We start from the raw sequence: 24,197 nt of genomic DNA, 5'->3' as shown, positions 1-24,197 counted from the left end.
CAAGCAGCTAAATAGCTGCGAAAAAAAACCTAGCTGCTCCGTTTTCCCCATATAATATCCCTAAAACGCGACGCAACGAACTAAAATGACATTGACAGATATCCCAGGCTATCCGTCCACATGCGTAGCTGAACGTTAAGACGGTAAAACAACCTCCTTTATTTACAGTTAAAAGCCAACGCATTCACTACGTTAGCAGCTAGCTAGCGTGCCTAGCCACTAGGCATTAGCAGCCGTTAGCCTGTCAGCTAACTAGCAGCTAACACCCCGTTTCCACGTTCCACTTTTGGCTATCTTGTTATATCGTCAAATGCATTGTGCATCCACCGCCATGACTAACCTGTGGTGTGCAGTGGCTGTTCGATGGTTAGTGTTTTCGCAGGTGGAAGTGCATGCATTGTAAACAAAGAATGACAGCCAGCGAGCAACTCTCTCTCTCTCTCTTCTCTCTCTGTGTGCAGGCGTCTCTCTCTGTGTGCAGGCGTCTCCCTCCCTCTTCCAAGGTGCTGCAATGTGCAGAGCAGTGGCGGCTTGCAGAATGTTTTTTTTCTGCCGCGTGTGTTTATGTTGCACTGGGACACTGGATAAAAATGATTTCCACTTGGATTTTAATGTATGCATGCATGACCTGCTGAGTTTGGCTGAGTTGTGTAGACTGATCATTCTTTATAACGCTAGAATAACTACTTTTGGATTTATTGGTTTTCAAGTAACCCTACAGTTTGAGCTTTAAAGCTTTGTGCAAAAAAAAAATACACAAGATTGACATCACAACAAAATATTTTTTTAATGAATTCACTTCAGTCAACGTTTTGATCACAAATCAATACTGGTGTTATAAACAACAACGACTAAAAGGAACAGGTGTTGATCGAAGAGGTGATGTAAGGCATGCAGTCTGGTGGGCAGTGTGGACAGTCAAAGCTATACGGGTTATTGCACAGTAAAAGACACTCCAACGCTCTGCAACAAACACACATACAAAACACGCTGGGGAACCCTCGTCTTCTCAGGAGGGAGGTGCCCCCAAAACATTTATTTGTTCCATTATGCAAGGACCTGGTGTTTAACACAACATCTAAAATGGATGAGCGCGGAATCAGCGACTAGAACATTGACTTTATTTGAGAAGCTTGGACATGGAAGCAGAGGATGTGTTAGTGGGCTAGCGTGCGGTTAAGCTGCGTGTGGGACATAAGACGAGGATGGAACTGCAGCCGTGACCCTGTATTCTGCCCCATGCAGTGAGCCCTTTCTGGAACCACTTTAAGGTTCTCAGATCGTAAGACGAGACGCCCCCCCCCCCCCCCCCCCTGTTCAATCTAGACCACCCTCTACAGATCGCGTCAAAAGTACAGAGAATCAATTGATGTTCCTCTTTCATATCCGTGGTGTAAACCCTTACGTTCCCTGGGATTCAAAGTGACATTTGCTATATAAATACAATTATATATATATATATATTTTGTCCTCCATATAAAAATAAAATTGTCAATACACAAACATTGCACACCTACGTTTAGATTTATACTATGAACAACAAGCGATAAAGTAAAATGTACAAGTGTTGAACTAATAATGGCTGGTGCAGTATAAATAAATATGAAGCTTTAATTTGGATATCTGTTGTAGTAATCATTCTTCCCTATTATGCATGGATAGCTCTTCCTGTGGAAGGGGCTGAGGCATAGTTGAAGGGGCCGAGTCAGAGTCACGGCTGCCATGGGCGAGTTGATGGAGACAGAGAGAGGGAGAGGGATACAGACGGGGAGCGAGAGAGAAAAAGGGCAAGAGAGACGTGAGGGAGACACACAAAGAGAAAGACACAGAGAGAGGAAGAGAGACACACGCACACAAGGAGGGTGAGAGGAGGGAGTCAGGGTGGGTGATGGTGAAAGGGGGGAGGCAGGGTGGGTGATGGTGAAAGGGGGGAGGCAGGGTGGGTGATGGTGAGAGGGGGGAGGCAGGGTGATGGTGAGAGGGGGGAGTCAGGGTGATGGTGATTGTTTCTAGTGCTGCTGAGCTTCCTGTTCCCGCTGACGGCAGCCCACGGCAGTGATGAGTGCCGCCCCCTTCCCGCTCCCGTCCTCCGACAACAGGAAGTTGACGTCGCACTTCGGGGCCAGGTCCTTCACTGTCTGGTGGAAGATCCTTGAGAAGCTGAGAAACAGGAAGTAAGGCGTGAGTCCTGATACCGTCGCACCAGACACACACCTGAACACACACAAGCCACTGTGATTGGCTAGCTTGCCAGGGGGGCCGTTTCTAATTGGCACCAAGATTCGACCAATCAGAAACGGCAAACCAATGTATCTTACCCATGTATGATGACCCCCCCACCCTTTCACCTTTAAGATGTAAAGATTAAGAATGGCAAAATAAATCAATATAATATATTGGCTATTGGTCAGAAATCTGAGCAAAGATGGTTGCTGCGTTTAAGGCAGTAAGATAATTCTGAGTACAGAGCAACATTTCAATATGTCGCAAAGGTAGGTGTAGGAGGAGGTCCAAACGTAGTGCTCAGTTCCCAGTTGTATGAATGTACATAGAAGCCTCTCCACTTCTTAAGCCCGCGAGCATGGGCAGTGGCGTTGAAACACAGAATCTAAATTTGTGGACTGTTTGTTTGAGGGCACGCTTGGAGGAAGCTACCAAGCCATCTGTTCTTACTGTGGGTGGAGCTTGTAGAGCGTTCCATCCACCCCCACGGTGATGTCCAGGTGGTCCAGCCCGCGGTTCTCCCGGATCTTGTCCACCACGGCGGCCATGCCGGCTCCGCAGATCTGGGCGGCGCGGCGAGACACGGAGCCACACACCTCCTTCACGATGATACTGTCGTCACAGGTGCTGTCCAGACCCAGACCCTGCAGGATGGCCCTCACCTGGAGCAGGGCCAGACGGTCACTGGAGGAAGAGAGGGGGTGAGAGAAAAGAGTGGAAAGAGAGAGAGTAGGGAGGGGGTGAGACAGAGAGAGAGAGAGAGAGGGTCAGCCAGAACAGTCACTGGATACTGGGCAGCTGTTCCTGGAGGCTAAGGTCATCTTTAAAGAGCCAGTGAATCCAAAACCACTTTTATCATTTGTCTTAAATGATCTTCAACATGGTAATCAATGCCATTTCATCACTGTTACTGAAATAAGTCCCCAATTTAGAGAAGAAAGGGATAAAATCCTATGTTTTTGCCATTCTCCCCAAAACCCTACGTGAGCGTTCCACTCTGCTGTGAACGCAGGGGGCATTCTTTTTTTGTGTTTTCTGTGCAATTTGTGTGGATGTGTGGAGCTCTGTCTGTGCAGCAGAAAGTTGGGCTTTTGACACTTGTTATTGTATAACGCTATGTTGTGTGTCGATGGTGAAGCTCCGTCTGAGCAGCGATGTATCTAATGTCTGCGTCCGAGTGAGGACGCTTCCCGGACACCTACAGTATAACGCCAAGGTGTGTTGCACATTTCATATACAACATCTCTTATTGTAACGACCCACAATGACGGTACTGGCCTGGGCCTGGGTCGTAACCATGGGGATAACACACCCCCCTCTTTCCCTTAAGCCCAAAACAGATTATTGTAAATCCCTTCGTGTTCGAATTTCATCTGAAACAGTGGCTTCATTGGCTCTTTGAAGTCCTTAAACCTATACCCCAGACCTCCTAAAACCCTCCTCGTCCACAATGTTCTACACCACAATACTAGAATTAACGCTACACCACAATACTACTACCTCACCACAATAATACTATCAACACGTCAGCACCACTACTAAGATTAACAATACACCACAATACTACGATTAACTCTAAACCACAATACTACGATTAACTCTAAACCACAATGCTAGAATTAACGCTACACCACAATATGTGCCTCACCACAATGCCTCACCACAATAATACTATTAACACGTCAGCACCACTACTAAGATTAACTACTACCATGAACACTACACAATACTACCATGGACACTACACAATACAACCAGTAACACTACACCACAATACTACCATTAACACTACACTTCGATACTACCATTAACACTACACCTCAACATTACCATTAACACTACACAATACTACCATTAACACTACACCACAGTACTACCATTAACACTAGACAATACTACCATTAACACGAGACAATACTACCATTAACACTAGACAATACTACCATTAACACTACACCTCAAGACTACCATTAACACCTGTTACGTGCTGGCAATGTGGTTGGTTGTTCTTCTCTCCTTTTCTTTCTCTCCCTCTCCTGTTTACTCCTCGTTCTATTGACCTATTGGTTGATTGGAGTTCACCTGTGCAGTCTGATCCTGCTACTATTGGTTACCTCAGACTGGGAACTGGCATTTAACCTTGCCAGTCGGCCGTCACTGGGTCTTCCTTGTTTTGTACTTGGCTGTTAGCCTTAGCTGTTGCACTCCCACAGTACTTTGGTACAAGGTATGTGAGGGTAGGAGGGGAACCATTCGTAAGTTTGGGGGTACGCTTTACATACACACGCAGAGTTAAACCATTGTCTCTAGAGACATCAGTTCATTTGGTCGGTGCCACCCATGTAATCGTTTTGGTAAGGTGTTTTTTATGATAAGCCAGGTAGACCTTTCTGTTGTATTTATTTTGAGATATAGTATTATTATTTTGAGAGCCAGGCCTTGTTTTGTTACACATATTTCTTTGTTTTGGCACTACCACAATTGTTCCGTCCTCCCACATATTTTGATAAACCCTTGTTATGTGTGTTATGGTTTGAAAGATTTGCAATAAACCCTTTAATTGTCTTTCAATCAATCAATCAATCAATCAATCAATATCCTTTAATTAACCAGGTAAAAATTAATTGAGATTAAAATCTCTTCGCCAAGAATGACTCATTCAATGTCTTTGGTTGTCGCGGTATTGTCTCCTGTGTGTCCACCACGAGGAGGTAACAACACCACACAATACTGTATTACTATCCACACCACAGCACCATACTAAATTTGTATTTAGCTACATGTCATTAAGGAGCAGGTAGTGCTTGGGCATCCTTCTCAAGGAACGCCTACAGGTAGACTGTGAAAATAGGGATTGAACCCAGTACCTTTTGACCCCTGACCACTATCCTGGTGGACTTTCCTTCCCCCTGTTCCTTCTATTCAGATGTTTAGCATTACAGGCATGCAACTGTGTGGGTCATTAACATTGCAATGCTGATATAAATATGCAGTAATCGTAGCGGGTTAGGTCTTTGAGTGTTCCAGAGCTCCTTCTGAGATAAGTGCCGTCTGTCCCCAGAGCAGCGTGGGCATGGCCTCACCTCTCGATCTGGGACAGGAACTTGGTCTCGAAGATCCCACGGGTCTTCAGCGTCTCGGAGATCTGGCCCCGGAAGAGGAAGCCTCGCCTGGTGAGGTCGATGAGGATGTTCCTGACGATCTCCCCCAGGTACATGCCGCTGCACATCTTCTCATACCTGACGCCAGGGGAGAGAACCTCCATCTGTTCATCCTCAGCTCAAGACCATTTTAAGTGTATAGCCCTGAATCACCGTGACAGGCTCAAAGAGCTTCGTAGGCCACGCATTATATGACATCCCCTCACCCCTAGCCCTCCGAATGAAGAAACCCTGAGAGGGAACACAGATCAAGGGATCCCTCTTTGACATCGTCAGTCATTGAGATCGTCAGCCTGGTCATTTAAAACCGGTAAAGAACCTCATTGGGAACAGTATTCCCTATATTTTGACTGAAGATCAGTCAAAATATGAATCTCTATTTAGACTGCGGTTATTGGTTACATATATAAACATGGTGTCTCACCTCTGCTTGCCCTCGTTGAGCGAGTTCTCATCGACGGCGCGGTCGTACTGTGTCCTGATGTCGTCCAGACAGCCGTTGTCCCCGAACGCGCCCCACTCCATGTTGACGCACATCCGGCCCTCGTTGCCCTCCACCGACTCGATGTTCTTCATCTCCTCCATGTAGCACGCGTTGCTGCCGGTCCCTGAGGACAGCGCACACGTGCGTTGGTCACAGCGAAACCCTCATGATGATGGGAACAACAGACGCCTGGTAGACAGGGCCTCGAAAGAAGGCTTGTATTGACGTTGGGGCTCATGCCAGCCATTTTTATTATTCCTACAAAAGACTAACTAGTTAACTCAAGTTTGATGTTGAGTTGGGGAGGCGGTAGGCTTGTTGTCGTTAGGTGACTCGGTGGAGGGGTCTAGGGTGGAGGTCTGGCTGTTATTGAGGCTCTCGCCAAATGCGATCTTAACTTCCCAAAGTTTTCTGAATTAAACTAGTAGTTTAATTCAGTAGTTTAACCACTAGTATGCTTCCTGTATGATGTGATAGGTGTTTGGTTGGTGTTAGGTTGGTGTAGCGCTGTAGTACCTGCGATGAGTCCCACCTCACAGGTGGGTTCTTCGTAGGCACAAGTCATCATGGTTCCCACAGTGTCATTCACTATGGCAACAACGTCCAGCTCAAACTCCTACATGGAGAAACACCACAGGGTGACTTAGTCCTAGCCCAGGCTGGAAGGAGCTGGTTAAAACCGTAGTTCACTGTAGAGATGCTGCTACCAGTCACTTTACCAATGACTTTACCAATGACTTTACCATCACTTCACGAATCTCTTTACCAATCTCTTTAACATCTCTCTCTTTACCAATCCCTTTACCAAGGACTTATCAATTGCATAACCAATTGCTTTATGAATCACTTTACCAATCAATTTACTAATTTCTTTACCATCACTTTACCATTGACTATAGCAATCACCCTGAGAGACCTTGTGAATGGTGCGATATGTAAGACTCTAATCAACAAAGGTGATTCGATGGAGTAAATGTGTTGTGGTAGTTGTTAGTTTTCAGTTGGTCCAGTTTGAAGGTAAACGGAGGGATTAATGGAGTACATTGTGTTAATAGTCAAGTCAGTACCATTCCAAGTGCTTTATTGTCCTTTGTGCAGAAAGGGTCATTCTGTATATTGAAATTATTTTCGACGTGGCAAGCAAACAATACGTAGGAGGCATAATAGGTTAAAATATATATATATATATATAAAAAAGATTGACAAATATAATAAATATGCTTAATATTTAGTTTACTTTAGTTTGGCTTGTTCGTATTTACATGGCTGTTATGTTGTAAAAGACGTTGGTTCCTTGTTTAGAACAGCTGTTGGATTGTCCTGATGTCAAAGTCCCTAGCGACAAGGAAACCGATGGGGAAACTGCCTGATAATTATTTCAGAAATGGTCATTGTTTGTAGCTGGTGATTGCAGCACTAAAAGTGGTAAAGTAGAAAGTTAAGACAATATTTCACATTTGACATTCGGAGTACAATGCAGTTCGCATATATATCTCTGGCTTCATCTGCTGATTAACATTCCACAATACCATACTCATGAGTAGTAGTTTGTCCTGTAGACTTTGACTGGATTATAGTCTATAAAAGGCATACACAACAACCCCATGCCTCTGAAGAACATCTCAAAACATATCTTCTGTATGTTTCTTTACATGCTATTACAGCAATCAACACACATCTGTCCATACCTGAAGGTCATTAATTCAGATTCAGATAATACTTACAGGATCCTCCATCTAAAAAAGTTGAAAGAAGGACACTGAAAAATGATAACTAATGGATGGACCTAGTCACCTCTTTAGACATCAACCACGATCACCTATCAAGATTAAAGAATGATTACCTATTCAAACCTGATGATTGACCGATGATTACCTATAAAACAATAATAATACAATAATTATCTAATTATTAGTACCTTTTGCTGTTGGTAGTCTAGGTGGCTGCTGTTGATTGTCAGGGTGGTTGATGTTGGTAGTCAAGGTCGTTAACGTTGGTAGTCAAGGTTGTTAATGTTGATAGTCAAGGTGATGGACGTTGGTAGTCAAGGTGGTTGATCTATGTATTTAGGGTTTGTCCTCCTATGTAGTTGGGCTTGGTAAAACAAGGTATTTTGGTTTGGTGGTATAGGTTGTCGTCTTGTAGTGTTGTAGATCCTCTGATCACTTGGCAGTTGGCTTGCTGTCAGACATAGTATAGTGACCAGCTTACCTCTTTCCTTTTGATTCCCTCGCGCAGAAGCTCCACCACGTCTTCACCCTCACAGTCGGTGGCTTTGAAACCTTTAGTCCAGTTCACCAGCCTTCCCTGGGGAAAGACAGTCGGATTTAGGAACGCTGCGCTATGGGCCTTGTTCACCTAGGGACCATCTGGGTTCTAAACGCTTGCTGGGTGCGGGAACTAAATGTGGAATTCCGCATTCAGTTCCCCCACCCAGCCAGCGTTTACAATTCAGGTAGCGTTCAGGCGGGTTAGGTCTTTACAGATGTAACGATCTGATCTGAGGGGAACTCACTGCGTCCAGACTGGTCTGGTGGCAGGGGAAGGAGAAGGTGAACCCAAGGGGCAGACGGGCGCTCTTCATGCCCATGTAGTCCAGGAAGTCAGAAATGCAGAACACAATGTGGTCGAAAAGCTGCAAACCAAGAATCTTCAATTTAGTACAGCTTAGGACAACAAATGATAGACACTCATCAAAAAAGGCTATTTCTGTATTAGACACTCATCAAAAAAGGCTATTTCTGTATTCAACATAAAAACTACAAGGGACGTGGGTACTGTGTGGACTGGGTCCGACCATGGGGCTGAACGACCAACCATAGAGGTACCATTCCTAAGAAGCCATCTGTCCATCCTTTCCATTCAAATCGTCCATACTATCTTCCATCTTCTAATGTGTACACAAACCAATCCACACCCTAATAATAACAGTTTGTAAGTATAGTGGAATTGGTTCTTGTCTTGTGGTACATGGATAGGTCTATCGGGGTAAGATCCAACAGGTTGGTCCATTCAAATTGTGCTGGATGCTTGGTTTATTATGTATAATACTGTGTGGGATTTCACCAAACATACTTTTTATTTTTAACTTGATGAACAAATAACACTAATGGCGTTTTTCCACTATACTATACTGGCCCAGTTTGGCATGGATCGGTACGGCACGGCAGCCCAGGTGGCTGCAAGTTTTATTTCCATTCCATCCACAACCGGTTTTCACGCTACAAGGTGTGTCTTCAACTGATGACGCGTTTGTCTTGTGGATGGATGACACCCCAACACTGACACTTTTATTGACTATTTAGTTAGTATAATAGCCTACCATAAAATCTGATTGATTAGTTTAGGATACATTTTATATATTTGGGTTGTTTCAGACGGACGGCGACACACAATGATATCTGCAATGATGAATTTAGTTTGACATTCAATATTGCATCCTAATCTCAATAGCTCATTGAGAGACGATTTATTTCACATTAGTCCCATTTACACATTGAACAATGTTTCACAGATATTACCCAGAGTGCCTCACGATGTCCTTGATATTACGACAAAACCGCTTTGAAGATCCATATCAGCGATCTATTAGTGTGAAATAAATATTGTCCAATAGTCTTTACAACAAGACAAATCTGAACTAAATCTATCTATTTCAACAGGCTATTATGTTTCGCAATAGAATATCATCAAACTAACATCACTGCGGTGCACTTCATTACCCTTTTTAATTAGGCCAATATAGTTATAGGAACGATCAAATAATAAAGAATCAAGCTGTTGAGAGCACTATACTCGATTTGTATAGGTCTATATTCCTACATGCTCTGAACAGCAACCAGGGCTGATGTCACCGCAGCCCTGTGGGGCTCACTTTGGCCCGACATCGGACCTGGTCCATCTCGGGTGCGGTACGGTACGACACGGCAAGCTTAAACTGGTAGTCGAAGCGCAAATCAGCACGGTACTATTCGGTTCGGCAAAAAGTGCCAATGGAATAACGCCATACGTGTGTCTCATCAATCCATCTGACTCCTCTGACCTAAGTGTATCTAGATGGTATAGATGCATAGTGATGCTACCTCTTCTCCGGTGCCCTGCATGACTTCTATAGGAATTGCGTAGATCTTGTTGTGCATCTCCACCGTTCTCCTCTTCCCACTGCGGATCTTCACCAGCAGAACGCGGAAGTTGGTCCCTCCCAGGTCCAGAGCCAGGAAATCTCCATTTTCTGGAACAAGGGAGAGAAGCTCTTTAAAGAGAGAGAGCTCTGGTGGCAAAATAGTCTAGTGGGTTAGGGTGTAACCCTGACTCCCAGCCAAAACGTACACGGTTTCGATCCGCAATCCATGGTTTACCTGTAGGCATCCTTGAGCAAAATGTCCTAACTCCTACCTGCTCCTTAATTTGTGAATAAAATCATCTGCTAAATGAGTTAATAGTAGTAAGTAGCTCTGCTTGTACTGCTACAGAGCAATCACCTTATGATCGTACTTTATGTCAAAAAACATATTATAGGGCTCCTATTCATCACCCTGCTTGTCAAGGTCGTTCTAGATATTATTCTAGATGTCATTATGCATGATTGAACCAGTTGAATATGTAAAGGGGAATATGTTAGGTAGTAGTAGTGTTTGAAACTGTCAGAAGGCAATAACAGCAAAGGTTTAGCAAGTGAGCAGAACATAATGTTGACTTTCTAATGTTTAAAAAATCTTATGTTTTAAAAAAATTACATTTCTCATTCCATCACAGTAACTAAGATAACAAAACACTGTGAAAACAAAAAACAGTGACAGCTGTTTCTTTCAACAACATTTTTGGTTTTGACTTTAGAGAAACGAACAACCCTCCATTTGACCACCAGCTGTGGCGCTGAGTCATCCTTACAAGCCATTTCCAAAACATATCCACTAGTGACATCCCTTGGGATGGGTGTCTGACCAGAGGGCCCTGTGACAGATGATTGGCTGCCTTAATAACGGGAGGTAGAGTCAGGGCTCCTCACCTGTCCCGTCCGGCGTGCTCCTGACGAAGGTGGGCAGCATCTTCACCGTGGCCTCCTCGTGGCTCTCCTTCTTCAGGCCTCTCTCGATCTCCGTCCGCATGCGCTTCTTCACCTCCAGCAGCTGGGCCTTGGTCAGCCTGAACTCGGCCAGCGTCTGCTGGATCTGCCGGGCCTGGTCACTCAGGCGGTAGGCCACCGCCGTCACCATGGCCGCGCCCTTTGCACTCCCACTCTCCGAGAGCAGGAAGCGCACGTCGGTCTCGGGCACCAAGCGCCGCACCGTCTTGTGGAGGCGGCGGGCGTATCTGTCCAGAGGAGGGAGAGAGAGAGAGAGGGGCGTTGGGTTTCATTGCATTTAATCAAGAAGATACGGCACATATACCGTTGAAACAGGAGAGGGGGCCTGTGTTGACATGTCTCATGGTCTCATGGATCAGAAAGTGGGCAATCGATCCAGAAGGGACATATGTTTAAATTTGTTTCAAATGACAAAATTGTAGTAATATGACTAATAGTTGTAGTAATATCGTATCTGTTTCATTGTTATTCAGCTTTATCTTTGAGCATTACTCGGCACTGTTCAACACTCAGTACTCTGTATTAACAGCCCTTTATAAAACAACTGTCCTCTGGATGAAGTACTTCAGCGTGAGCCTTATCTCATCAGTATCTACATTTACATTTACATTAGGGCATTTAGCAGACGCTTAAAAAAAAAATAATAATGAGGGCATTTAGCTGATGCTTTTATCCAAAGTGAGTTACAATTAGTACATTTGTCTGGATAAACATCTGCAGTCCTGGGGTACTCACTGGGGGTGCATCTTGTAGAGGGATCCGTCAATGCCCACAGTGGTCCGGAGGCGCATCCCCCCCCTGTTCTCTTTGAGCCTGATCAGGATGCCCCCCAGGGTGGCGGCCACCAGGTTGGCCGAGCGGAAGGACACGATGGTGCACACATGCTGCACGGCCAGGCAGTCCTCGTCTGAGGGCTCCACGCCCAGCCGGGTCAGGATCTCCATGCACTTCTTCAGACCCTCCTTGCTCCTGAAACCATACGGGCGTCACAGAGGGTGGGAAGAGTTAGAAAGTCTAGTTGGTGAACTCCGCTATTCTCAGAGGGTTGGAATGATGTTTGTGAGTTTGACTTTCCCTTTCAGATTTGTGAAACAGTACAGGTTCATGGTTTTTTTCAATTAAATCACACATAAAGTGAGTGTTGTGTGTACTAGTGGGATGTAGTTTCAATGAAATTTGTAGTTGTTCAACCTTGAAAACTAACATCAAAACTAATTTTACTCCATAAAAATGAGAAGTACCATAGGATAGTTTTCGCTTGGTAAAGTCTCTCAGAGTGCTTTGTGGCCCATCTGTCACTCACTTCTCAATGGCTGAGACGTGCTTGGTCTCGATGGTGCCTTTGGTCAGGAGCTCTGGCGTGATCCGGCCCTCGAACAGCAGGCTCTCCTTGGCCATCTTCACCAGGATGAGACGCACCAGCTCCCCCATGTACATCCCGCTGGCCATCTTCTCGAACCTGGACGGATACAGTGGCATCAGCACATCAGCAGTCATGTGACAACGTATGAATGGTCGACGTGGGGGCTGAAATCAGATATGGGGGTCAATCGGCTACTCTGTTTGCACCTTGATATTCAGAGAAAATGGACGCCCAACCACAGCATGCAGACTTGTTTGGAAAATCAATCCATCAAACTTCATGTATAGAGCGCTTTTGTGCAATCTGAATGTTTTTATATAAAACATCTATGTTTAGGGATTTTGTTCAAAAATACTGCCAGATTGACCTTGAGTTCCTCTGGCAGACAGAGCTGAAAGGTTCCAAAGGGGACTGAGCTAAAGGATGGAGGCGCTCCAGCTCAGGGTCTTACAGCTGTTTCCCGGGGTTGATGGAGCCGCGGTCGATCTCGCGGTCGAACTCTGTGCGGATGTCCTCCAGGGAGCCGTCGTCTCCGAACGCCCCCCACTCGGTGTTGATGCACATGCGGCCCTCGTCTCCCTCCACCAGGTCCATGTGGCGCAGCTCCTCCATGTAGCAGGCGTTGGTTCCTGTGCCTGAAACACACAGAGGAACACCTTTATAGAACAAGGTTTCCGTGAGGAACAGCCCTCAGAGCACATGGTTCCTCTGTATAGAACAAGGTAGGGTCTCCATGAGGAACAGCAGTTCTCAATGTGGGTCTGAAAGCTGGAGGAGCTGGAGGTGGTGAAGTTTAGTTAGTACCCATGATGACGCCCACTAGGTAGTAAAGTTTACTTAGTACCCATGATGACACCCACTAGGTAGTACTTATGATGATGCTCACTAGGTAGTTATGGTGAGCTAGTACCTATGATGAGGCCCACTAGGTAGTAAAGTTTAGTTAGTACCTATGATGAGGCCCACTAGGTAGTAAAGTTAAGTTAGTACTTATGATGATGCCCACTAGGTAGTAAAGGTTAGTTAGTACCTATGATGATGCCCACTTCACATCGCTGGTCATCGAACCCGCAGGTCATCATGGTGCCCGTGGTGTCGTTGACCACCGCCATGATGTCCGCCTCGTAGTCCTGAGGAGTTAGAAAGAGGCTTCACTCCAACATCCAAAAATAACCAGTTTAATCCCAATAACTAGTGGGATTAAAGTTATTGTCGATACCATAACAAATAAATACACAACAATAATGCTATTTGTAGTTCTAATACATGAGAGAGGTCAAGGAGACATGATCCACAGCACTCAACTCACCCCTCGTTTCTTGATGGCTTTGTTGAGGAGCTTCACCACGTCCATGCCCTCCACCCCGCTCACCTTGAACTTCTTGGTCCAGGTGACGAGGACGGCCTGGGGAGAGCGGGAGGAGTTAGGACTGCTGCCGTTAAACCACGCTTATACTGCCTGCAGCCTGGTCTCACAGCCCACAGAAGACACACACATCAGCTGAAGGGGATCTTCAAACATGGTTTCCAGACATTGGTGTGGTGCCAAGGGGGGGGGCGTGGCTAGGCGTTGGAGGAAGGCAAGGGGGCAGGGCAGCTTAATCGAGGGAGCGTCGCAGCTTTGGGTTGTTGGCATAATGAGGAATTGCCTATAAATACCCTGTGAATGAATACTGTAATCAATACTGCTGTGCACTACTGTGCACTCCCCCTCACGGAGACTGGGTCCACAATGTATCCGACGGTCGGTGGTTACTGACGTCAGCTTTAAATGTCAAATTGTCCACAATGTGCAAGCAATGTGAGGTGGGTGTGTGTCTCTCGTGGAGGCCCGTCAGGGAAATAAAAACGTGATTCCCGAGTATGTTCCCCCCTCGAACCCGGTAATACCAAGAGATTGACATTGATGACATTCCTTAATCTTAGATCAGAGATTAAGGAATCTAAACATCTGTATATCAAGGTACACACTGCAATCGTTGTCTTAATTGATGAGATGTCTAATGAAACAAAGAGCCCTGGTTTCATTAGAATGTCACATGATTGGGATAGGATGTTTATTGATCCATGAGGATGTAATCCTCATTGGTGGAAGGAACGGCCGCAAGGCATAATCATATTATCTGTGAGAAGAGATGCTCGTCTTCACAGACTTCACAACGTAAGTTGGGGTCTCACATTTGGAGTCGGGACAAAACTTAATCCCTCAAAAGGTCCTGTGTATAATTAAACAGAGCGCCTTATGATTCATAGCATCCAGTGACCTGTGACTAACAGCCGTATGGATTGGTGTGTGCATTCATTAGCTGTAGTTCACTTGGTCATTGATTATACATGTGATAAAAACTATGTGTTTGGAAGCAGATGCACAAATACCTAACAAGCTCGATCATTTCTAAAAGCTTAAGATGTAGTTTCGGAACCACGCAAGGTGTGTTTACTAAGTCACTGACACATCTGTCACTGACAGATGTGTGGCAGCTGGGTGGGCCGTACCTCGTTGAGTTTGGTCTGGGCACAGGGGAAGGAGAAGGTGAAGCCCACTGGAAGGTTCTTGTCCTTGATGTTCTGCTTCTCCATGAAGTCCCCCAGGCAGTCGGCCACGTGGTCAAACAGCTACCCCACACAGACAATATATAAGTGATAATGGTCCATTTGATTTACAACGTGCTATTCCTGACAGACAGTCAAAGACCTGTTAAACACATTTCAAAATATTTAAAAGCATGCAAATTGCTTTTGGCATGACTCTCTTTCTTTACACAGCACGACAGCACTCAAAGATGGTGTTGGACGGTGGCATGTCCGGGACAGTCAGTATGTTATGTACATTTTCCCGGTTCATATACTGTCATCATTAGGGGGATCATTGTTCATCATGAACGTAAAAGTACACAGTACACAGTGTGTGCTTTTGCAACCTGTTTGGGACTGTTTTTCTTTGTGTTTTGGACAAAAACAAGACTTGAGTTACAGTTACAACAACCGCTGTCGCTTTTTCCATGCTTGGACTCGAATTATACGACTTTCATTCAAACTGCTGGAGGTTGGCTATTGTGTCGGAGGCTCGTGTTACTGCGGAGGCCAGCTGTCTGCCTGGCGGTGGGTTAACCAGCGTATGTCTTAGGGCCGCCTTGTGAACGCCACTATGGCGTCTCGGGCTCTGTGTGTGTTGTGCTATCACGTTACGACCCGCCAGGCAGCTGTTCGCTGGGTTGAGAGGGGTTCATTAAAGTGGCTTAGTCTCTCTTGTTATTCTGAACAGCACCGACCAACCCGTCGGTTTGAACCCAAACCCTCCTGCTCAAAACTGGCAACAACACTATACACTCTTTCATTAGAAAATAACAGACCAGACCTGGGTCTGGCAGGAGACCATGTGTCTGACTGTTTGTGGGCAGGGACTACAGGTCACATGACATCAGCTGAGCTCTGCCCCTCAATTAAGAGTTCAACGAACCTGAGTTTCAGTTTATTTCGTTGTTTTGTATTTACATTTATTTTATTAATTTATTGTTTATACAGTATCGATATTAGAAGCTATATAGAAGTTCTCTTTCGCTATGACCAAAGCGGTATCTTAACATCCCATAATACACCTCCACTGTAGGGCAGTGTTTACCCGCGTGCTGCTGCCGTGGATGATGTCGTCGGGCGTGTCGTAGACCTGGCTCTCCATCTGGACCGGCTGCTTCTTGTCCCGGGTCACCTTGACCCGCAGGATCCGGAAGTTGGACCCCCCCAGGTCCAGGGCCAGGAAGTCCCCCTTCTCTGTGGGCGAGGCGGTGAGGGGGGGGGAGACATTAGGGACAACACGATGCAAGCTCATACACAACACAACGTTGAACACAAGAAGTAGAGCACAGAAACAACACAAAAACACAGGCCAGAACACAACGTAGGCCGAGGTGCTACACAGAACAACACACACGCACGCACGCATGCACGCACACACACACGCACACACACATACACACACACACACACACACACACACACACACAAACAGGTACAATGTTTATACCAAACACCTGCTGAACTGACTCAAGAGGTTTGTCAGTCTTTAACGCGGTCTGCGCCACAGCTACACCGATGTGCTCCGTACTTATTCCGCACAACGTTGAAATCAAATGAAGACGTCACGCAATACAACTATGGGTTTCTATTTTATGTATTTTATCAAACAAAATAACCATGTTTATACATGTAATCCTGAGCTCCAAAGACCAATCTGTTCAAAATCATACATTTTTTTCAGCAGTGCAATTCCTAACAAATATTTGCGTGACATCACCTAGCGGCCTCGTGAGCTCAGTGTTAGCAATCCATTAGCGACCCTTAAGCTCCAGAGAATACAATTCATGCTGTAACAGTTGATGCTAACACACAACACTCAGAGAGCACAGGAAGGACAGGCCCATGGTTGTTAACCATAGCTTGCAGCCATTTCAAGTATTGAGGCTGCATGCTTGCATAGCATGCAATGCTATCTTTACAGCCGGTTTGAACACACTGGCAAACTGACAAAGTCGTCATGAATTTACCATGTGACTGAAAGTAAGCTGACTAGTAATGACTGTGCTTAAATGCATGACCCCAGTGTGAGATTTCAATTTTTCTCAATTTGTACACTGCCTAGCTTTCTATAGAATTACTGAATGTGACCTTTTGATATTGTATCTAATATTGGAAATAAATAAATGGTACTACTACCATGTATATCTTATATTACTGAGTAACGTTTAACTTATGATGACATAGCTGGCGATGCTAATCATGATATATCTAGCAATGCTAATCATGACATAGTTAATGATGCTAGTGATGGCATAGCTACCGATGACCAATGACGACTAGCTAGTAACGCTAATTATGGCATAGCTACCGATGACTAATGACGACGAGCTATCAACAAGCTAACGGCCCTTAATGAAGAGCTAACTGGCTTGGAACAGTGTGTGTTTCCCATCTGTGTGTCTATCTGCTGATATGCTTATCTCATCCCCTCGCATGAAACAATGTTCTCCTTTTAGTTAGTGTCGGCCCTTGAGGGCTTCAGCTACACCACATTATTTATTCCCATGACCTGTCTGGAATGAGTTGTGACTGGACGCTGGCCTATAGAGGTGTTCCGCAAGCCTCACCAACACACTGTGGTTATTAATAGACGCTGGTCAGTATGTACAGTAGGGCCACTCTTGTCTCTATCGACTATTGCACGGTCCCTTTGATAATGAAGCACGGACACTGTCGCTTGCCTGTTTTAACTAACCCTAACTATGTTGCTAGTTTCAGTCAGCACAATGCAGACCCAGAACCACTGTGTTAGAGGACGTCTGAGGTCAATAACATGTGGAACGTGTACACTGACCGAATGTAATCTGGGGTCTGTTTCCATCCTGGTGGATGTTTACTGTAAATAGCTTGTAATATCACTCCATCCCAAGTGGTTGGTCTTAACCGCGATTATCAAGGTAACTTAATAGCTTACTTTCAAAAGTAACTTTGTGTATAGGTCTACTTTTTTTACATTACATGTGTTTTTTAACACCTTAATGACATTTAGTCATTAAGGTGACACTTTTATCCAAAGAGACTTAGAAGCATCAAAGCATGCAATCAGTGACCCAATTGGAGTAGTAGTAGTATGCATGCATGATATGAGCGTAGCTGGTTCTGGTGGGACACCCTGGTCATGCGCCTCCTGTCAGCTGCCATGCGCGACCCAATCAAAGGCACGTACACTGATAGGTGTTCAATTAAAGACCTTCCATCTGACACACACACTCTGCCAAGTTAAGCCTACTGATCTGGAAAATTCCTCCATCACCACCCAGCCTCCACCTGCTTTGGTTCTGCTCAGTATTGCATGTACCTACACAATGGGTTCAGATATCTGATGTACCCCGTGCTCCCTGTTGCCAAATGTCGGTATACTGTATGCTTTATCTGACATCTGTAGGTCATGCTTTAAATCCTACAGCAGCGAGCACCTTTGAAGAGTGGTACCATACATCTAAACTACGCTAGTCCTCTGTAAGCATTTTTGTCAAAATCTTCAACCTATCCATAACAATAATCTGGTCAGTGTCTTCAGGACATAGTGGCTGTAGAGAAAAGGTTATCTTCCTGATCTCCTCCTGTTCGTTTCCTAAAGACAGCAGGTCAGGACTGATAAAGCCTGTATGGTTTAGCTTCACCTTGGCCTCCCCTTTGACCTTTGCAACCGATCCCCCCTTGGTACCCTCTTCTCCGTCCTCTTTAACCCTTACCCTGTGTAACCTTCACTTAATGCCTGACAAACTATTTATAACCCCAGGAGAAGGACAATGTCTGTCATGATCATGAGGGCCCATGGGAGCCTGGGTCTGACTAGGCCCTGGCTCTCTGTTCTGATCTCAGGGCAAGCTTTACCAACTCCAGTGTTAACTTACAGTAGTTTTAGTATCTACCTAGTGTCTACTCACTACGGTACGGTTAGTATCGACCTAGTGTCTACTCACTGCGGTACGTTAACTATCTATCTAGTTGCTACTCACTAAGGTACGTTTATTATCTACCTAGTGTCTACTCACTAAGGTACATTAAGTATCTATCTAGTGTCTACTAACTACGGTACGTTTAACTAACTATCTAACGTTTAGCAACTATGTAGTGCTAACTAACTATGGTACGTTTACAAACAAGTAATGTTGACTAACTATGGTACGATTAGCAGCTACATAGTGTTAACTAACTATGGTATGTTTAGTAACCATCAAGTTTAAACGAACCATGCTATGTTTTCTAAACTTTATGCAGTGTATACCCAGGCTTACATTGGCAAACTATGTAGTGTTTACTAACTAAAACCATAACACCGGGTGTGGTGACGTGGTGTGTGTGGTCCTCCTGTGTGTCCCCAGACAAAAGCCTTTATCAGCCCAGTCCAGACCCATGGCCCAGGCACCAAAAGCTTCACCTCGCTGGATTCCAGTATCTCAGCACATTCTTCTGGACAGATATATAGAAAGAGCTGGGTTGTGTGTATGTGTGTGTGAGTGTGTGTGTGTTTGTTTTGAGGGGTGGGGCTCAGGGTGCCCTGAGGTGCTCCCAGTATAAACACAACACAGAACACTGTTATTATTTACCCTGCTACACTGTTCCTGTGTCATACATGACTGGGTCTACCTTTCAGACTTATTCAGTATGGTACTGCACTGGTGCAAGGTTTTAAGCTACTTAGTAGTTCTATGCTGTAACTCTTCCACATTTATAACATTTTACAATATCCTGACTCCTTTATCCTTTGTTAGGTTTCCCCCTGAAGCTGACCTTGTTTGTAACAATAAGAGGAAATTGTTCTGCACCAAATGTCTGCCTGGAGGAATCTGTTCAACAATTTTATAAACTTTCTACGCAACCTCTCCTGGTTTCTTTCAGTTCTGTCAATGCTCCACAAACATTAACAGTTGTGCGCATGCACACACACACACACACACACACACACACACACACACACACACACACACACACACACACACACACACACACACACACATGAACATCCACACACACACATTAACACTTGTACTCATGCACAGAAACACACACACACACACACACACACACACACGCAGGCAGTACCTGAGCCGTCGGGGATGGACCTGACGAAGGTGGGCAGCATCTTGACGGTGGCGGTGGCGTTGGTGTCGCGGCCCAACCCATTCTGCATCTCCCGACGGAAGCGGGTCATGATGTCACGCACCGTCTCGTCCGAGAAGCGCATGGAGTACAGGTACTTGTCGATCTGCGGGCACAAAGGTCCTATGATGAAGTACAAGCACTCTCATCCATCCTCTGTGCGGAGCTTTTGGTCTTGCGTGGGTGACGTGTGTGTGTGTGTGTGTGTGTTTGTTTGTATGGATGGATGTGTGTGTATATAGGTGGAGTCGATTTGCATATGGGTGAATGTGTGTATGTATGGGTGGATGTGTGTGTATGGAGGGTGTGTGTGTGTGGGATGTGTGTATGGGTGGATGTGTGTGTATGGGTGGATGTGTGTATGGGGGATGTGTGTATGGGGGTGTGTGTGTATGGGAATGTGTGTGTATGGGTGGATGTGTGTATGGGGGGATGTGTGTATATGGAGGGTGTGTGTGTGGGGGGTGTGTGTGTATGGGGGGATGTGTGTGTGGGAGGTGTGTGTGTATGGGGGGATGTGTATGGGTGTGTGTGTGTATGGGGGGTGTGTGTATGGGGGGATGTGAGTGTATGGGTGGATGTGGATGGGGGTGTGTGTGTATGGGGGGATGTGAGTGTATGGGTGGATGTGTATGGGGGTGTGTGTGTATGGGGGGATGTGTGTGTGTATGGGTGGATGTGTGTGTATGGATGGGGTGTGTGTATGGGGGATGTGTGTGTATGGAGAGATGTGAGCCACAGAGCAGGTTGTCGTGCCGTAGATTAGTGACGAGTGATGTTCCACGTGCCTCACAGTAATCCCCGTCAGCATCCCCAGACAGGGAGCAGGACAGACAGAGGAGAGGTGAGTGGTCTCGTGACTCATGCCACAGCAAACCCCCTGACCCTGAACACGTAATACAAGAGTAATGTAAAGCTGTGATACGTATCATAGCATACGCCTCACGATCTAACACCAACACTAGGGCTGCTCGAGATATGGAGGATCCTAGTATGAATTCATGTTATAAACTTTCTTAAACATGACATCATCCACGGGCAGATCCGATACCAGCCGGTCATCTTGTGGATAACAACCTCTTCGATGTCCTCCGTGCTGGATGGTCATCCTATTCCGTCGTGCTCTATTTGTCTGAGGACTCGTCACAATGATGAGCTTCCCCCACAATCAAACAATCAAACAAACCTTGATACAGTGGAGAGGTACGCTTTAAACACAGAGAACGGTCCCATCGTTCGACCTTCTCCCTCCACCTCCGGGACCGACTCACCACGTCACTCCAGCACCACGGAGCCGCAGAGTGGCGCACGTGCCGCTACAGGCGTGTGTGTATCGCGTGGTGCACACAGACCCCCCCACAGCCTCGCCAATGCCGGACCCCAGCTCGCTGTGGGAGGTCATTAAGACGGGCCCCTGGGCGCCGGAGCCCAGAGACACAGCATCAGCGAGATTAGATTTAGGAGGCTCATCTCTCTAACCAGATGATGGCCTCTCCGCCCCTGGCAGCGAGGCAGATGGATTTATGGATTTGTGTCGGGGTCAGCGTCCGCCGTCCAGTGCTCTGCTGAATGGGCAGAGGGAAGGCCTTCGCAGACTAAGCCTGATTGTTAAAAAAACCCACGTCATTTTAAAGGTTGAACACATTCATATCAATGGCCTTCTGCACACTGAACCAGAAGTTTTTCTAAATGTGATGGATCTGTCGAAGACCCAGGCAACCAATAGGATGTCATGTAGATGACCACAAAACCCTGCTGCAGTTTGCATGGCGTGTAACCGCAAAGTGGGTCTTGTGCTGTGAATAATTCAAATAGGGCTAATTAAAATCTGATTTGGTTAAAAGCAGTCTTGGTCTGCAAAGCACTAACAAAGCACTAGGTTTACAGATAGCGGCTGTATCGAGGATTCACAACTGCCGCCTGGCAGACACCAGTCTGCTTCACCACGGAAACCGGTGTCCATCCACACTCTGTCTGCCTGCGCTTTATTGCCATGGCGACCGACAGAAGCACACAGCGCATAGCCCACCCTGAAAGAGCATGTAGGTGTACCAGAACAACTACAGTTGTCTGGCGTTTTTCTGTCTCTCCTCTCCCTGTATGTCTCTCTCCATCTGTCTCTCTGTATGTCTCTCTCTCCTCTCCCTGGATATCTCTTTCTCTGTCTGTGTCTCTTTCTCCTCTCTTCTATCTGTCTGTCTGTCTGTCTCTGTCCTCTCTTCTCCCTTTCTGTCTCTCTGTCTGTCTGTATGTCTCTCTCTCTCCGCTCCCTGGATGTCTTCCTCTCCTCTCCTCTACCTGTCTGTCTGTCTGTCTGTCTCTCCTCTCCCTGTATCTTTCTCTCTCTCTCTCTCTCTCTCTCCTCTCCCTGTAGGTCTCCTTCTGTCTCCCCTCTCCTCATTCTCTCTCTCCTCTCCATCCTGTCTGCCTCTTTCGCTCTCACTCTGTCTTTCCGTCTCAGTCAGTCTGTCTTTCTTTCTGTCTGTCTCTCAGTCTCTCTCTCTCTCTTTCCCCTCCCAATGCAGCACCCCTCTCCCCCCCACTACCAGTAGAGCCCCACACACACGTTACGTAATTACGCCCATCACTATCAGGGAGGCCGTGTCTGACATGCCGCACAATAGAACCACTATAGTGGTTTTACTATAACCCGCCCGCACCATTACACAGCCCCCTAACCCCCCAAGCATAGCAACTCCTCCAGTACAACCAAACCACAACCATCACACCACAACACAACACAACCATCCCACCACCACAGCCACCCAATGTGACGACAAACATCACACAACCAAAAAGAGGAGCATAACTGTACATCCCCTAGCCGTCCTCCTCCTCCTCCTCCTCCTCCTCCTCCTCCACCTCCTCCTCACCTTCTTGAGCTGGTCATCCTTCAGCTCGGTGAAGTAGTATGCCAGGAGTTGGGCGGCGATCATCCTGTCGGCACGTCCGCCAGGCGCGGGCTAGCGCTGGGGGCTGTGAGGGCGTAGCGCTGGGGGTAGGGGGGCGGAGGGGTGGGTGCAGGCTGCTGTCTGGAGCGTAGCGTCCTCTCTCCGAATGTGTGCCGATCCTGGGTTAGCAAAGAGGAAATGCGCAGGCCGTTAACCGCCTCACAGAACGCCGGGCCGAGAACAAGTGCAGGAAGCAGAGTAGAGCGAGAGAGAGAGAGAGAGAGAGAGAGAGAGAGAGACAGAGAGAGAGAGAGAGAGATAGAGGGAGAGAGAGAGGGAGCCGGTCGTAGTGCTGCGCACGCATACACCACACGCCCACACTCACACAAACACGCAGCACGACAGAGAGGGGGACGTTGCTGCGAGCTGTCCCGCTAGCTGTGGCGAGATGCTCTGCTTCAGTCTGGAGTGGTGGGGCTCCCCTGCCCTGCCCCCACCTTGCCATCCGATTGGCTGAGCCCACAGAGGGAGGGGAGGGGGCTAGAGGCACAGTTGAGGGGGGGAGTGAGGGGATTGTGCGACAGAGAGAGAGAGAAAGAGAGAGAGAGAGTTGCACTGTCTTGATTAACCGCCTCTCCCCTCATAGTGGAGGTGGAGGGAGGGAAGGAGAAGGAGGGAGGGAGGAGAAGAGGGAGGGAGGGGGAAGGACATATAGGGAATGGGAGGGAGGGAGAGAGGGAGAGAGATGGAGGGCGGGGGTGGGAGGGAAGGATAGATAGGGAAGGAGAGGGAGGATGAGATGTAAGAAGAGGGAAGGCTAGGGAGGGAAGGAGAGCGAGGGAGAGCAAGGGCGGGAGGGAAGGAGAGTTGGAACCCGCACGTCTCACACGTTTACACAGAAGGGTGGAGCGGGGAGGGGGGAGGAGTGCTGATGTCACGTGTTGATGACATCACCAGAGCGTCACTCCCCAGCATGCAGTGGAATGCACCAAGGTCACACTAGAGCACTTCCTGTTAGCATGTTAGCACTGGAACACTTCCGGTCTGGGAAATAGTGTTGGATAGTGTAGTGTAGGAATGGGGATGTTAACGTCCTAAACTGAAGACGTTTCTAACTAAACACACCAGACAGGACACCAGAGAAGAAGCAAAGACACTGTGTGTGTGTGTGTGTGTGTGTGTGTGTGTGTGTGTGTGTGTGTGTGTGTGTGTGTGTGTGTGTGTGTGTGTGTGTGTGTGTGTGTGTGTGTGTGTGTGTGGAGGGGAGGGGGAGGTGTAGCAACAGGACGTGACAACACATCACATG

The 24,197-nt window shown here is 46.7% G+C and overlaps 1 protein-coding gene across 1 annotated transcript; it reads right to left on the bottom strand.

Annotated features, from left to right (window-relative positions):
• Positions 1-768: 768 nt before the first annotated feature.
• On the bottom strand, positions 769-23,312 carry LOC311340141 (hexokinase-1-like). The gene is made up of 18 exons (XM_084465006.1): positions 22,874-23,312; positions 19,944-20,106; positions 15,940-16,088; positions 14,814-14,933; positions 13,627-13,722; positions 13,348-13,447; positions 12,769-12,952; positions 12,258-12,413; positions 11,690-11,923; positions 10,877-11,181; positions 9,951-10,099; positions 8,384-8,503; positions 8,080-8,175; positions 6,385-6,484; positions 5,809-5,992; positions 5,307-5,462; positions 2,674-2,907; positions 769-2,160 (listed from the first exon to the last, which is right to left on the bottom strand). Exons 1-18 carry the CDS (start codon positions 22,934-22,936, stop codon positions 2,010-2,012), a joined length of 2,760 nt encoding a protein of 919 aa, XP_084321132.1. The 5' UTR covers positions 22,937-23,312; the 3' UTR covers positions 769-2,009.
• Between the last annotated feature and the right edge of the window lie 885 nt (positions 23,313-24,197).

The sequence above is a fragment of the Micromesistius poutassou genome (assembly GCF_964030765.1).
Source record: "Micromesistius poutassou genome assembly, chromosome: 3".
Lineage (NCBI taxonomy): Eukaryota > Metazoa > Chordata > Actinopteri > Gadiformes > Gadidae > Micromesistius > Micromesistius poutassou.
Note: the sequence above shows the minus strand (reverse complement) of the source record. Positions and strands in the feature narration are given on the sequence as shown.